We start from the raw sequence: 15,371 nt of genomic DNA, 5'->3' as shown, positions 1-15,371 counted from the left end.
AGAATAACAAGGGGTATTACTGAAATCCTGTGTATTATTTTTTATTAGGGCTTAATGCAGCATTAGATATTATGGCAGCATGGTTAAGACACTGGGGCAGCCTAACGGTTTTATATTAATAGAAAAAAGGTTATATGGCTGGTTGTTATACTTTGTGCTGGCGGTCCACATGGCTAGTATCATACTTTTTATGGATGCCTATCCACATGGCTAGTAATAAACCGCTTTACATGCGGTTGTTGAGGCTGAGTTTTCATCGTATATGATGGTCGGGGCCTAATTTTCGCGCCTCAGTTGCGCAGTTACTTTGTCAAGCAGACAGCAGTTTTCAGCTCCGGTTGGGCCCAAACTGAATATTTGTGTACCAAAGTGATTTTGAAGCATTTCTCAGATCCCTGGGGGCAGGTAGGCGCCACAGCAGGGCTGTGGCGAGGTGCAGGGGTTTGTCAAATTTTGTACATTAACATTTTTGGGGTTAATTTGCTAGTTTAGAGGGTTATTTTGCCCCTTGCTTGTGGTGCAATATCCGACTGCAATATAGGACAGGATTACCTTAAAATTGAACGTTTGTGAATATTTTTAAGCAAATTTGGAAAAATTGTGCACTTTTTTATTAAAGGCGCAGTACTCGTTTTTAAAAAAATTTGTTTTACATCATAAAGTGTTAAACGACTTTGTGGTTATTACTAGCCTGTTCAACATGTCTGACATTGAGGAAAGTCAATGCTCTATGTGTTTAGAAGCCTTTGTGGAACCCCCTCTTATATTGTGTCCTTCTTGTACTGAAAGGGCCTTACACTGTAAAGAATATATTTTGGGTAATGAAAGTGTGTCTAAGGATGATTCTCAGTCTGAAGAGAATCAGGATATGCCATCTAATTCTCCCCAAGTGTCACAACCTGTAACGCCCACTCAAGCGACGCCAAGTACTTCTAGTGCGTCTAATTCTTTTACTCTGCAAGATATGGCTGCAGTTATGTCAACTACCCTTACAGAGGTATTATCTAAACTGCCAGTTTTGCAGGGTAAACGCAGTAGGCCAGGTATTAATGTGAATACTGAACCCGCTGATGCCTTATTGGACATTTCCGATGTACTCTCACAGTGCTCTGATTTGGGGGTCAGGGAATTCCTGTCTGAGGGAGAACTTTCAAAATCAGGAAATGTATTGCCTCAGACAGATTCGGACGTCACATCCTTTAAATTTAAACTTGCATGCCTCCGTCTGTTGCTCAGGGAGGTTTTGGCGACTTTGGATGATTGTGACCCTATCACAATTCCCCCAGAAAAATTGTGTAAGACAAAAATTGTGTGGACAAATATCTAGAAGTACCTACTTACACTGATGTTTTTCCGGTTCCTAAAAGTTTTTCGGAAATTGTTAAAGAATGGGATAGACCAGGTATACAGTTTTCTCCCCCTCCTAACTTTAGGAAAATGTTTCCTATATCAGACTCCTGGCAATTGGTCCCTATGGTGGAGGGAGCTATATCTACTCTAGCTAAGCGTACAACTATAACTATTGAGGACAGTTGTGCTTTTAAAGACCCTATGGATAAAAAATTAGAGGGCCTTCTAAAGAAGTTATTTGTTCACTAGGGTTTTCTCTTACAGTCTACAGCCTGCATTGTTCCAGTAACTACTGCAGCGGCTTTCTGGTTTGATGCCCTGGAGGAGTCCCTGAAGGTAGACACACCTTTAGAGGACATTTTACACAGAATAAATGCTCTGAAGCTAGCCAATTCATTTATCACAGATGCTGCTTTTCAAATTGCAAAATTAGCGGCAAAAAATGCAGGCTTTGCCATTCTGGCGCGCAGAGCGTTATGGCTGAAATCGTGGTCTGCTGATGTGTCATCTAAATCTAAGCTTTTAGCTATTCCTTTCAAGGGTAAGACCCTATTCGGGCCTGAACTGAAGGAAATCATCTCTGACATTACTGGTGGTAAGGGTCATGCCCTACCGCAGGACAAGTCTTTAAAGATGAGGGGTAAACAAAATAATTTTCGTTCCTTTTGAAATTTTAAAGGAGTACCCTCTGCTTCCTCTTCCTCCACTAAGCAGGAAGGGAACTCTGCTCAATCCAAGTCTGTCTGGAGACCTAACCAGGCCTGGAATAAAGGTAAACAAGCCAAGAAGCCCGCTGCTGCTACCAAGACAGCATGAAGGGGCAGCCCCCGATCCGGGACCGGATCTTGTAGGGGGCAGACTTTCTCTCTTTGCTCAGGCTTGGGCAAGGGATGTTCAGGATCCCTGGGCATTGGAAATTGTGACCCAGGGGTATCAGCTGGAATTCAAGGATTTTCTCCCAAAGGGGAGATTTCACCTTTCACGTTTGTCTGTAGACCAGACAAAGAGAGAGGCGTTCTTACGCTGTGTAAGAGACCTCTATACAATGGGAGTAATTTGCCCAGTTCCAAAACTGGAACAGGGACAGGGGTTTTACTCAAATCTATTCGTGGTTCCCAAAAAAGAGGGAACCTTCAGACCGATTTTAGATCTCAAAAGTCTCAACAAATTTCTTAGAGTCCCATTGTTCAAGATGGAGACTATACGAACAATTTTACCAATGATCCAGGAGGGTCAATATATGACCACCGTGGATCTGAAGGATGCGTATCTTCACATTCCTATCCACAAGGATCATCATCAGTTTCTAAGGTTTGCCTTTCTGGACAAACATTATCAGTTCGTGGCCCTTCCCTTCGGGTTGGCCACAGCTCCCAGAATCTTCACAAAGGTTCTAGGGTCCCTTCTAGCGGTTCTCAGACCACGGGGTATAGCAGTGGTGGCACCCTATCTGGACGATATTCTGATCCAGGCGTCAACTTATCTGACCAAATCTCACACGGACATCGTGTTGTCTTTTCTAAGAACTCACGGTTGGAAAGTGAATATAGAAAAGAGTTCACTTGTTCCACAAACAAGAGTTCCATTCTTGGGAACTCTGATAGACTCAGTAGACACGAAAATATTCCTGACGGAGGTCAGAAAATCAAAGATTCTAAATACTTGTCGAATTCATTGGTCCATTCCTCGGCCATCAGTGGCTCAGTGTATGGAGGTCATTGGATTAATGGTAGCGGCAATGGACATCATTCCGTTTGCTCGCTTTCATCTCAGGCCACTGCAGCTGTGCATGCTCAGACAGTGGAATGGGGATTATGCAAATTTATCTCCTCAGATAAATCTGGATCAAGAGACCACAGACTCTCTTCTTTGGTGGTTGTCAAAGGATCATCTGTCCCAGGGAATGTGCTTCCGCAGGCCATCATGGGTAATAGTGATGACGGACGGCAGCCTCTTGGGCTGGGGTGCAGTCTGGAATTCCCTGAAGGCTCAGGGTGTTTGGACTCAGGTGGAGTCTCAATTACCAATCAATGTTCTGGAACTGAGAGCAATAGTCAACGCGCTTTAGGTGTGGCCTCAGTTGGCTTTGGCCAAATTCATAAGATTCCAGTCAGACAATATCACGACTGTGGCATATATCAGTCATTAGGGGGGAACAAGGAGTTCTCTAGCGATGATAGAAGTATCAAAGATAATCCGATGGGTGGAGACTCACTCTTGCCATCTATCAGCAATCTATATCCCAGGAGTAGAGAACTGGGAAGCAGATTTTCTAAGTCGTCAGACTTTTCATCCGGGGGAGTGGGAACTCCACCCGGAGGTGTTTGCATCATTGATTCATCAATGGGGCATACCGGAATTGGATCTGATGGCATCTCGACAGAATGCCAAACTTTCACGTTACGGGTCCAGGTCAAGGGATCCTCGAGCTGTACTGATAGATGCTCTAGCAGTACCTTGGTCGTTCAACCTGGCTTATGTGTTTCCACCATTTCCTCTCCTACCTCGTCTGATTGCAAGAATCAAACAGGAGAGATAGCTTAAGTAATTCTAATAGCGCCTGCGTGGCCACGCAGGACTTGGTATGCAGATCTAGTGGACTTGTCATCTCTGCCACCGTGGAAACTGCCATTGAGACAGGACCTTCTCATTCAAGGTCCGTTCCAACATCCATACCTAAATTCCCTGCAGATGACTGCTTGGAGATTGAACGCTTAGTTTTATCTAAGCGGGGATTCTCTGAATCGGTCATTGATACTTTGATTCAGGCTCGCAAGCCTGTCACGAGAAAGATTTACCATAAGATATGCCGTAAATATCTTTTTTGGTGCGAATCCAAGGGCTACTCATGGAGTAGGGTTAAGATTCCTAGGATTTTGTCCTTTCTCCAAGAAGAATTGGAGAAGGGATTATCGGCTAGTTCCTTAAAGGGACAAATTTCTGCTTTGTCAATTTTACTACACAAGCGTCTGGCGGATGTCCCAGACGTTCACTCTTTTTGTCAGGCTTTAATCAGAATCAAGCCTGTGTTTAAACCTATTGCTCCGCCATGGAGTTTGAATTTAGTTCTCAATGTTCTTCAAGGGGTTCCGTTTGAACCCATGCATTCTATAGATATTAAACTGTTATCTTGGAAAGTTTTGTTTTTAGTTGCTATCTCTTCTGCTCGAAGAGTTTCTGAGCTTTCAGCGTTACAATGTAATTCGCCTTATCTTATATTCCATTCTGATAAGGTGGTTTTGCGTACTAAACCTGGATTTCTTCCTAAGGTTGTTTCTAATAAGAATATTAATCAGGAAATTGTTGTTCCTTCCTTGTGTCCTAATCCTTCTTCTAAGAAGGAACGTCTGTTGCATAACTTGGACGTGGTTCGTGCTTTGAAGTTTTACTTACAAGCGACCAAGGATTTCCGTCAAACATCTTCTCTATTCATTGTTTATTCTGGAAAGCGTAGGGGTCAAAAAGCTACGGCTACCTCTTTCTTTTTGGAGAGAATAATTTATTTTATTTTTCAATACTTTAGTCACCTCTACACCTTTTAGCTTTTCCTTTCTCTTCCTATACCTTTGGTCGAATGACTGGGGGTGGAGAGAAGGGAGGAGCTATATATACAGCTCTGCTGTGGTGCTCTTTGCCACTTCCTGTTAGCAGGAGGATAATATCCCACAAGTAAGGATGAATCCGTGGACTCGTCGTATCGTAGAAGAAATCAATTTATCAGGTAAGAAAACATTTCCTTTTTTGCTAAAATTTGCTCATTTAATAAAAAATAAAAATTAAAAAACAAAATTAAAAAATTGTTCGTTAGTTTGGTTCTCTATTATACAGGGAAACTAATAAAGGAATCCAATTACAAAGCAATACATTTTTCTCAGGGCACATGCTTCCGGAGACCTTCCTGGGAGATTGTGACCACGGACGCCAGCCTGCTAGGCTGGGGAGCAGTCTGGGACTCGTGAAAGGCGCAGGGACTATGGACTCGGGAGGAGTCTGCTCTCCCCATAAACATCTTGGAGTTGAGAGCGATTTACAATGCTCTTATGGCTTGGCCTCAATTGTCTTTAGCTTAGTTTATCAGGTTTCAGTCCGCCATCACCTCAGTGGCTTACATCAACCACCATGGAGAAACTCTAAGTTTGTTAGCCATGAAGTAGGTGGCACGGATTATTCAGTGGGCGGAAGCTCACAATTGTTGTCTATCTGCCATCCACATTCCTGGAGTGGACAACTTGGAAGCGAATTTCCTAATCAGACAGACATTTCATCCCGGGGAGTGGGCTCTCCATCCAGAGGTGTTCTCCAGGTTAACCCTCAAATGAGGGGTGCCGGAGTTGGATCTGATGATGTCTCGGCAGAACGCCAAGCTTCCAAAGTATGGTTCAAGGTCAAGAGATCCTCAGGCCGCTCTGATAGATGCTCTGGCGGTTCCTTGGAATTTCGGTCTAGCATACCTGTTTCCTCCGTTTGCGCTCCTTCCACAAGTTATTGCTCGTATCAAAAAAGAGAGAGCATCGATAATTCTAATAGCTCCTGCATGGCCTTGCAGGATCTGGTATGCAGACCTAGTGAAGATGTAATCTCGGCCACCTTGGAGCTTGCCTCTGAGGAAGAACTTTCTAACTCAGGGTCCGTTCCTCCATCCAAATCTCGTTTCTCTGAAGTTGACTGCTTGGAGATTAAACGCTTAGTTCTGTCTAAAGCGTGGATTTTCTGAGTTGGTCATTGAGACCATGATCCAGGCTTGTAAGCCTGTTACTCGAAAAATGTATCATAAGGTATGGCGTAAATACCTTTTATTGGTGTGAGTCTAAGGGCTACTCCAAGATTCCTAGAATTTTGTCTTTTCTTCAGGAAGGTTTGGAGAAAGGGTTGTCAGTCAGTTCTCTGAAAGGTCAGATTTCTGCATTATCTATTTTGTTACACAAGTGTCTGGTGGTTATGCCAGATGTTCAATCTTTTTGTCAGGCCTTGGTCAGAATAAGGCCTTTGTTTAAACTTGTTGCTCCTCCTTGGAGCCTTAATCTTGTTCTTAAAGTTTTGCAGCAGGCTCCATTTGAGCCAATGCATTCCATAGATATTAAGTTGCTATCTTGGAAGTTTTTGTTTCTTATTGCTATCTCTTCTGCTCAGAGAGTTTTGGAACTTTCAGATTTGCAGTGTGATTCGCCTTACCTTATCTTTCATGCGGATAAGGCAGTTCTTCGTACTAAATTGGGGTTTCTTCCTAAAGTGGTTTTGGATAGAAATAGTATAACTGTTGTTCCTTCTCTCTGTCCCAATCCTCCTTCTCATAAATAACGTCTGGATGTTGTTCATTCTCTAAAATTCTACCTACTGGCGACTAAGGATTTTCGCCAGTCTTCTGCCCTGTTTGTTTGTTTCTCACTCAGGAAAGCGTAAGGGTCAGAAGGCTACTTCTACTTTTTCCCTCTTGTTGAGAAGTATGTTTTGCTTATGAGACTGCTGGACAGCAGCCTCCTGAGAGAATTACAGCTCATTCCACTAGGGCTGTCTCGTCTTCTTGGGCTTTCAAAAATGAAGCTTCTGTGGAACAGATTTACAAGGCTGCAACTTGGTCCTCTGCATACTTTTTCCAAATTTTCCAAATTTAAAACTTTTGCCTCAGCTGAGGCCTCTTTTGGGAGAGAGGTTCTTCAAGCGGTGGTGCCATCTGTTTAGGTCTGCCTGTCCTGTTCTCCCTCCCTGTTCATTCTGTGTCCTCTAGCTTGGGTATTGGTTCCTACTAGTAATTGAATGACGTTGTGGACTCTTCATATCTTACGAAAGAAAACAACATTTATGCTTACCTGATAAATTTATTTCTGGATATGGAGAGTCTATCACCCCACCTTTTAGTAAGACAGTTATTTTTGACTAAACCTCAGGCACCTCTACACCTTTGTGTTAGTCCTTTTCCATTTCCCTTCGGTTGAATGACTGGGGATTATGGGTAGGGGAGTGACACTTAACAGCTTTGCTGTGGTGCTCTTTGCCTCCTCCTGCTGGCCAGGAATTATATTCCCACTAGTAATTGAATGACGTGGACTCTCTCCTTTTAGCTTTTGGCCTAGTCACACCATGATCCAAGCTGGCTCTTTGCCTGACCTGTCTCCATCATTTCTTATTTTCTTAAACATAAATGTAAAACACCTTTTCTTTCTTATGGCATAGAGAGTCCACGACTTCATTCCAATTACTAGTGGGATATTCAACTCCTAGCCAGCAGGAGGCGGCAAAGAGCACCCCAGCAGAGCTGTTAAGTGTCACTTCCCTTACCCATAACCCCCAGTCATTCTTTGCCTCTATGATCGGGAGGATGGCAAAGATGAGTGTCTGAGAAGATTTAATCCTTTAATGGGTACTTTTCCCTGCAAGCAAGGTTTGGGGTCTAGCTGTGTCCACGTTTAGTGGTGGCTTTTAGCAGTTAGAAGGCAGCGAGGAAGTCTTTGCTTTACTTCTAACACTTTGCTACCCCTTTGCAGAAAGCCAGGGTTTGTTACATTCTCCTTTCTTTTCCTACAGGTCCCTGACGGAGTGGAGTATCTATCACACCTAAGTAGCCGTTTCCTGCCCTGCACCTGGATCTACAGATAAGTGCTTTTGCCTTCTAGGTACTGAATGACAGCACTTTAGGGGTTAATTCTTCAAGTAGATATATATTGGCACATAATCTATCCTTTTTATTGAGGGTAAATGTAATGGGCTGTTTTACAGGCACTTATGTATTTAACTTTAAATGAGAGACTATAGGGTTAATGAAGATAATCTGCTTACAGTTTGCCCTTGCTTTGAGACTTGCTCAAGGATTTTTATGGGGTTTTGATATTTCAAACCTTTTTATTGGAGACCTTATTATGAATTCTAAAAGGATCATTCGGTTTTATGCTGTCCGTTTTTTACTTTTATTTTTGTGTCCGCTAGAAACGCGCGCTTTCCTTCTGTGGCACAGTTTCTTTTTCCTTTAGCCTGCTCACGTGACTCTCCACTTTTCCGTGTCATATTGAGCTTTGGCTGTTGCTGTGACTCTCTGATTGTGATTGGATCGTTTTCACAGAAGGGGAGGACTGCTGATCTCGGCTGGTCTCGGTACGGTAGGACTCCTCAGTTAGTCTGAGGTTTTAGGAGCGTGAGAGGTGTTTTTTTCTTTTATATGCATCTAATAATTTTTGGGTAACTAATTTTTCTGTGAGTTCCTGGTACATTTTGAAAATAGATTTTAATTTTAGTCCTTATTATTGAGAACTGATTCTGTAGCTATGGACTTTGTTTAGAGGCTCAAATTGTTCTACCTATGACATTTTGATTTCTCCTCCTGCTTATCGAAAACTTTAAAATTCAAAGACAAATTACTGCCTTCTGAGCCAAATGTCTCTCAGGATACTGCTGTGCATGATATGCCTCAGGTTTCTCCACAGATGTCCCAAGCCTTAATAGTTTCCCATACAGTGCCTTCTGTTTCCTCTCAACCTCCTAGGGGTGTTTATTTGCCAGGGGATTTTTCTGCACAGATTACTTCTGCGGTATCTGCAGCTTTATCTACTTTCCCTGCTATGGGTAAGCATAAGAGGAAATCTAAAAAAAATTCTGCGCTGGTCAACCTCTCCCAAATGTCTGATGAAGCAGATACCTCAGTAGCTTCTGAGGGCAAGATCTCAGACTCTGACATAATAGGGAAAAATTTTGAAGAAGTTAATTTCAGATTTAAGCTTGAACCCCTCAGGTTGCTTCTGAAGGAAGTTCTAGCTACTTTGGACGACTCCGATCCTTTTGTTGTGGTCAACCCTAAAAAAATCAACTTAACTTAAAGGGACAGTCAACACCAGAATTGTTGTTGCTTAAAAGGTGGATAATCCCTTAATTACCCATTCCCCAGTTTTGCATAACCAACACAGTTATAATACACGTTTTACCTCTGTAATTACCATGTATCTAAGCCTCTGCAGACTGCCCCCTTATTTCAGTTCTTTTGACAGACTTGCATTTTAGCCAATCAGTGCTCACTCCTCAGTAAATTCACGTGCATGAGCTCAATGTTATCAATATGAAACACATGAACTTATGCCCTGTAGTGGTGAAAAACTGTCAAAATGCATTTAGATTAGAGGCGGCCTTCAAGGTCTAAGAAATTAGCGTATGAATCTCCTAGGTTTAGCTTTCAACTAAGAATACCAAGAGAACAAAGCAACATTGGTGATAAAAGTAAATTAGAAAGTTGTTTAAAATTACATGCCCTATTTGAATCATGAAAGTTTTTTTTTTGGCCTTGACTGTCCCTTTAATAGAGTTTGATACTGCCTCATCTGTGGAAGTTTTTCCTGTTCCGGATAAAATGTCAGAAATTTTAGCTCAGGAATGGGATAAGCCACGGATTTCTTTTTTCCCCTACCCCTGTTTTTTTAAAAAAAAATGTTTCCTCTTGCTGACTCCATTCGTGACTTGTGGCGCACTGTGCCTAAGGTAGGAGCTATCTCTACTCTAGCAAAAAGAACTACTATTCCTATAGAGGATAGTTGTTCTTTCAAGGATCCCATGGATAAGAAGCTGGAGGCTTACTTACAAAAAAATGTATATTCACCAGGGATTGCAGTGGCAACCTGCTGCAAGTATTGCTATGGTGGCAGGAGCAGCATCTTAGTGTGATGCCTTGTCTGAACGGATTTCAGAAGAGGCTACTATAAAGGAGATCCAAGATAGGATCAAGGCTCTTAAACTAGCCAATACTTGCATCTGTAATGCCAACATGCAAGTGAATAGGCTAGGAGCCAAAATCTCTAGCTTTGCTGTTCTTGCTCGCAGAGCTTTGTGGTTAAGTTCTTGGTCGGCTGATGTAACTTCCAATTCCAAGCTTTTGTCTTTACCTTATAATGGTAAGACTTTATTTGGTCCAAGATTACGGGTGGAAAGGGATCTTTCCTACCTCAGGACAAGAAGAATAGACCTAATGGTCGCCAGAATTCAAATTTTTGTTCCTTTCGTAGTTTCAAAGGATAGAAGTCTTCCTCTTCCAAGCCGGAGCCATCCAAGACCTCTTGGAGGTCCAGTCAGCCTTGGAATAAGGGGAAGCAAACTAAAAAGCCTTCCACTGATTCTAAATCGGCATGAAGGGATTGCCCCCGACCCTGTTCTGGGTCAGGTAGGGGGCAGACTTCCCTTTTTCATCAGGCTTGGATACGAGATGTTCCAGACCCTTGGGCTGGGGACATAGTATTCCAGGGTAACAGAATAGGCTTTAAGACTTGTCCTCCCAGGTGCAGATTCATTCTTTCAGGATTATCTACAAACCAGGTAAAGAGAGAGGCCTTCTTAAACTGCGTAAAGGACGTCTCTTCCAAGGAGTGATTGTTCCAGTTCCTATAAGGGAACGGGGTCTAGGATTCTATTCAAATCTTTTTGTGGTTCGCAAAAAGGAGGGAACTTTCCATCCCATTTTAGACCAGAAGTGTCCCAACAAATTCCTCAGGGTTCTGTCCTTCAAAATGGAAACCATTCGTTCCATTCTTCCTTTGGTCCAAGAGGGGTCAGTTCATGATGACCATAGACCTGGGGGACGTTTATCTTCATGTTCCCATTCACAGGGATCATCACCAGTTTCTGAGGTTTGCCTTTCTGGACAAGCATTTCCTCTTTGACCTTGCCACGGCTCCCAGAATATTCACAAAATTTCTGGGGGCTCTTTTGGCAGTGGTCAGATCTCAGAGAATTGCGGTGGTACCTTACCTAGATTACATCTTGGTTCAGGCGTCATCTTTTCAACTAGCAAAATCTCATACAGAGATGTTGTCTTTTCTTCGTTCCCACGGGTGGAAAGTGAATCTGGAAAAGAGTTCCCTTGTTCCAGCTACAAGGGTGTGTTTCTTAGGGACAGTCATAGATTCCCTGTCCATGAAGATTTTCCCGACAGATGTCAAACTTCTTGCTTCGTGCCTTTCCCTCCAGTCGGCTATTCGTCCATCAGTGGCTCAATGCATGGAGGTGATTGGTCTGATGGTTGCTTCCATGGACATCATTCCTTTTGCTCGGTTCCGTCTGAGACCTCTACAACTATGCATGCTCAGTCAATGGAATGGAGAACCATTCAGATCTTTGTAGAGGATAGATCTGGACCCCCTAACAAAAGACTCTCTCTCGTGGTGGATTTCACAGGACCATCTGTCTTGGGGCACATGCTACCTGAGACATTCCTGGGTGATTGAGACCACGGACACCAGCCTGTTAGGCTGGGGAACAGTTTGGGGCTCTTTAAAGGCTCGGCCTGTGGACTCAGGAGGAGTCTTCCCATAAACATCTTAGAGTTGAGAGCAGTCTTCAATGCCTTGATAGCTTGGCCTCAATTTTCTTCAGTCCGGTTTATCAGATTCCAATCGGACAACATCACCTTGGTGGCTTACATCAACCACCAGAGAGGAACTCTGAGTTCCTTAGCAATGAAGGAGGTGACTCGCATTCTGCAATGGGCGGAAGCTCACAATTGCCTCCTATCTGCCATCCACATTCCAGGGGTGGACAACTGGGAGGCGGATTTTATGAACAGACAGACTTTTCATCCCAGGGAGTAGGCTCTCCATCCGGAGGTGTTCTCAATGATAACCCTTAAGTGGGGGTTTCCAGAGTTGGATCTGATGGCGTCCAAAGTACGGTTCAAGGTCAAGAGATCTTCAGGCCGCTCTGATAGGCGCTCTGGCGGTTCCTTGGATCTTCAACCTGGCATACCTATTTCCTCAGTTTGCTCTCCTTCCACGAGTCATTGCTTGTATCAAACAGGAGACAGCATCTGTGATTCTAATAGCTCCTGCATGGCCTCGCAGGATCTGGTGAAGATGTCATCTCTTCGACCTTGGAGGTTGCCTCTGAGGAAGGACCTTCTGCTTCAGGGTCCTTTCCTCCATCCAATTCTAGATTCTCTGAAGCTGACTGCTTGGAGATTGAACCCCTAGTTTTTACTAGGTGTGGCTTCTGAGACGGTCATTAATACCATGCTTCAGGCTCGTGAACCTGTTACTCGCAAAATTTACCATAAGGTTTGGTGCAAATACCTCTATTGTTGTGAATCGAAGGGTTTCTCTTGGAGCAGGGTAAGGGTATACAGAATTGTATCTTTACTTCAGGAGGGCCTGGAGAAGGGTTTGTCGGTCAGTACTCTGAAGGGTCAGATTTCTGCACTGTCAATTCTTTTGCACAAACATCTGGCAGATTTGCCAGATGTCCAATTTTTTGTTCAGGCCTTGGTCAGAATCAGGTCTGTGTTTAAACCTGTTGCTCCTCGTAGGAGCCTTAACCTTGTTCCTAAAGTTTTGCAGCAGGCTCCATTTGAGCTGATTCATTCTGTTGATATTAAATTGTTATCCGTGAAGGTTTTGTTTCTTCTTGCTATTTCTTCTGCTTGCAGAGTCTCTGGGCTTTCGCTCTGCAGTGTGATTCCCTTTACCTTATTTTTCATGCGGATAAGGGGGTCCTTCTTATAAAGCTGGGATTAATTCCTAAGGTAGTGTTGAATCGCAATATTAATCAGGAAATTGTTGTTCCTTCTTTTTGTCCCAATCCTTCTTCCCAGAAGGAACGTCTGTTGCATAACCTGGATGTTTTACCTCCAAGCGACTAAAGATTTTCAACAATCTTCTTCATTGTTTTCTCTGGTAAGCGCAAAGGTCAGAAGGCCACTTCTACTTTCTTTTCTCTCTGGTTGAATAGCTACTTGTTCCTCTTTGCATACCTTTTCCAATTCTAAAAATGTATTACTTTTGTCTCAGCAGAGGCTTCTTTTGGGAGAAAAGTTCTTCAAGCGGTGCTGCCTTCTGTTTAGGTCCGTCTTTCTTGTTCTCCTTACCTATTCACTCTGTGTCCTCTAGCTTGGGTATTGGTTCACACTAGTAATTGGAATTAAGTTGTGGACTCTCCATGCCATAGGAAAGAAAACAAAATTTATGCTTACCTGATTTCTTTCTTTCCAGGCATGGAGAATCCACGACCCCACACTTTTTTAAATTTAAAACAGTTTTTTTTTTTTTGTGTAAACCTCAGGCACCTCACCTTGTGTTATCTTCTTTTTCCATTTCTCTTCGGCAGAATGACTGGGGGTTATGGGTAAGGGAAATGACACTTAACAGCTCTGCTGGGGTGCTCTTTGCGTCGTCCTGCTGGCCAGGAGTTGAATATCCTACTAGTAATTGGAATGAAGTCGTGGACTCTCCATGCCCGGAAAGAGAGAAATTTATCAGGTAAGCAGTTTTTCCTGAAAACCTTAGGATAGAAGTATTTTTTGGGGGGTAAATGGAGAAGAGAGATTCATAAAGGATGAAAATGCTGTTGAAAAGGTTTTACTGTAATATGTCTTGCATTTTATAAAGCGTAATCTGTTATTGAAAATACTTTTTTATTTTACATTTGTACTTATGTCTTCCTGGTGTAGATTCGTCGTGTTGCCTGTGACCAGCTGTATACGCTCAGTCAAACGGATACGTCCACTTACCCTGATGTACAGAAGCCGAACCTTTTCATACTTAGAGTTATTCTGTCTGCTCAGCTTCCCCTCTGGTCTCCAACAAGTATCATGCGAGGCATTAACCAGAGGTACTGAGGCTTGCGACAATATCTGTAAGACTGTCTTTTATTTATAACTAAATAACACTGTTACATCCGAATAGCCTCGCCTAATGAAAACATATGCAAAAAAGTTGCTTCAGAAATGTCAACACACACACAAACACTTTTATGAAGCCCCTTTAAAAAAAAAAAAGATAAGCGGTGTGAATTTATTTTATTGGGACCTAAATTCGATATATACATTACCGCCCTTGTCATGTATGTGAAAGTGCTGTAGTTTGGGCATATGACCAATGTTTTTAAACCTTTATAAACTGACATTGAAACTTAAAAATTAGTGTTTGTGCACAGCTGATACTGCTGTGTAAATCTTGTTTTTCTTCTTAAATGGAAAGAGTCCACAGCAGCTTTCATTACTTTTGGGAAATAAGAACCTGGCCACCTGGAGGAGGCAAAGACACCTCAGCCAAAGGCTTAAATACTCCTCCCGCTCCCCTCATCCCCCAGTCATTCTTTGCCTTTCGTCTCAGGAGGTTGGTAGAGACGCGTCAGAATTCTTTAATTTTAGATTTTTGTCTCTTATGAGGGGTAGTAAGTACTCTTTGGCATGGGACGGGAGTTTTTAGTAGTCCTGTTAGTCTCTCAGTGAGGGCTTGGATGAAAGTTAGAGTCTGGAGATGCAGGAAGTTTCTGCGAAACCATCCCGATTCAGATTAACAGCTCCTCAAGCAATAAGCGTTGTCAAACTACGCTTCACTGCCTGCTTTCTTCTCTCCATGGCGGAGGCGATGCTACTATTCGTCACACTTGAAAGGCCGTTTCTTGTTCTACAGCGTTGATTCCGGTAAGATTGTTTCATTTTACTTTATGCAATGTTTAACTTTTAACATTGGGTCTCAGTGAGTCTGTTTTGATCTTGGAATCGAGGGTTAATTTTCCCTTGAGGGGGATTATGGGACAGAGGGTTTTATTATCATGTTATGCGATTCAACCTGCTTATGTGTGAGGTAATGGACTCATGGTTGGAACTTTGATGCCTTTGGTATTGACGTGACCTGTTGGCTGTATGCACTTTTTGGACTATACGGTTCACCCTGTGTCCGGGCGTGGTTACGCTCCGTTCCCGTTTCCGCATTCCCGACCGTGTGGCGCCTGATATTTAATAGTCCGCGTGGGTCTGGTTATAGGAGGTGGTGTCAGGTGCCGTTTTGTTATTACTGAGTAGTCCATATTACTACCCCTTCCTAAAGCTATGGGGGATTCTGATGCTGAGCCTGTGATCATTTCAGATTCAGTTACGGAGGATTCGTATACCGACACGATTATAATATCTGATTCAGATTCTGGACTCCTTATAGGGGATGTGTCTGCTGTTCTAGTGTTCTAGATGCAGTTTTTATTCTTGGGCTGTGTGGTCTGTCCAAGTGTTGAGACCTATAGGTTTCTTTTCATGTCTCCAGGTGAGTCAGATACCCTTTTGG

At 43.0% G+C, this 15,371-nt stretch overlaps 1 protein-coding gene across 1 annotated transcript in view; it reads left to right on the top strand.

Annotated features, from left to right (window-relative positions):
• Positions 1-15,371, top strand: part of LOC128640795 (ubiquitin carboxyl-terminal hydrolase 24) — a 385,043-nt gene that overhangs the window by 185,761 nt on the left and 183,911 nt on the right. Inside the window, exon 25 of the mRNA XM_053693215.1 lies at positions 13,757-13,917. Coding sequence (XP_053549190.1) covers positions 13,757-13,917 — 161 coding nt within the window. The remainder of the gene's footprint in view (positions 1-13,756; positions 13,918-15,371) is intronic.

The sequence above is a fragment of the Bombina bombina genome, chromosome 10 (genome assembly GCF_027579735.1).
Source record: "Bombina bombina isolate aBomBom1 chromosome 10, aBomBom1.pri, whole genome shotgun sequence".
NCBI lineage: Eukaryota > Metazoa > Chordata > Amphibia > Anura > Bombinatoridae > Bombina > Bombina bombina.
This window is presented reverse-complemented; position numbering and strand designations above follow the sequence as displayed.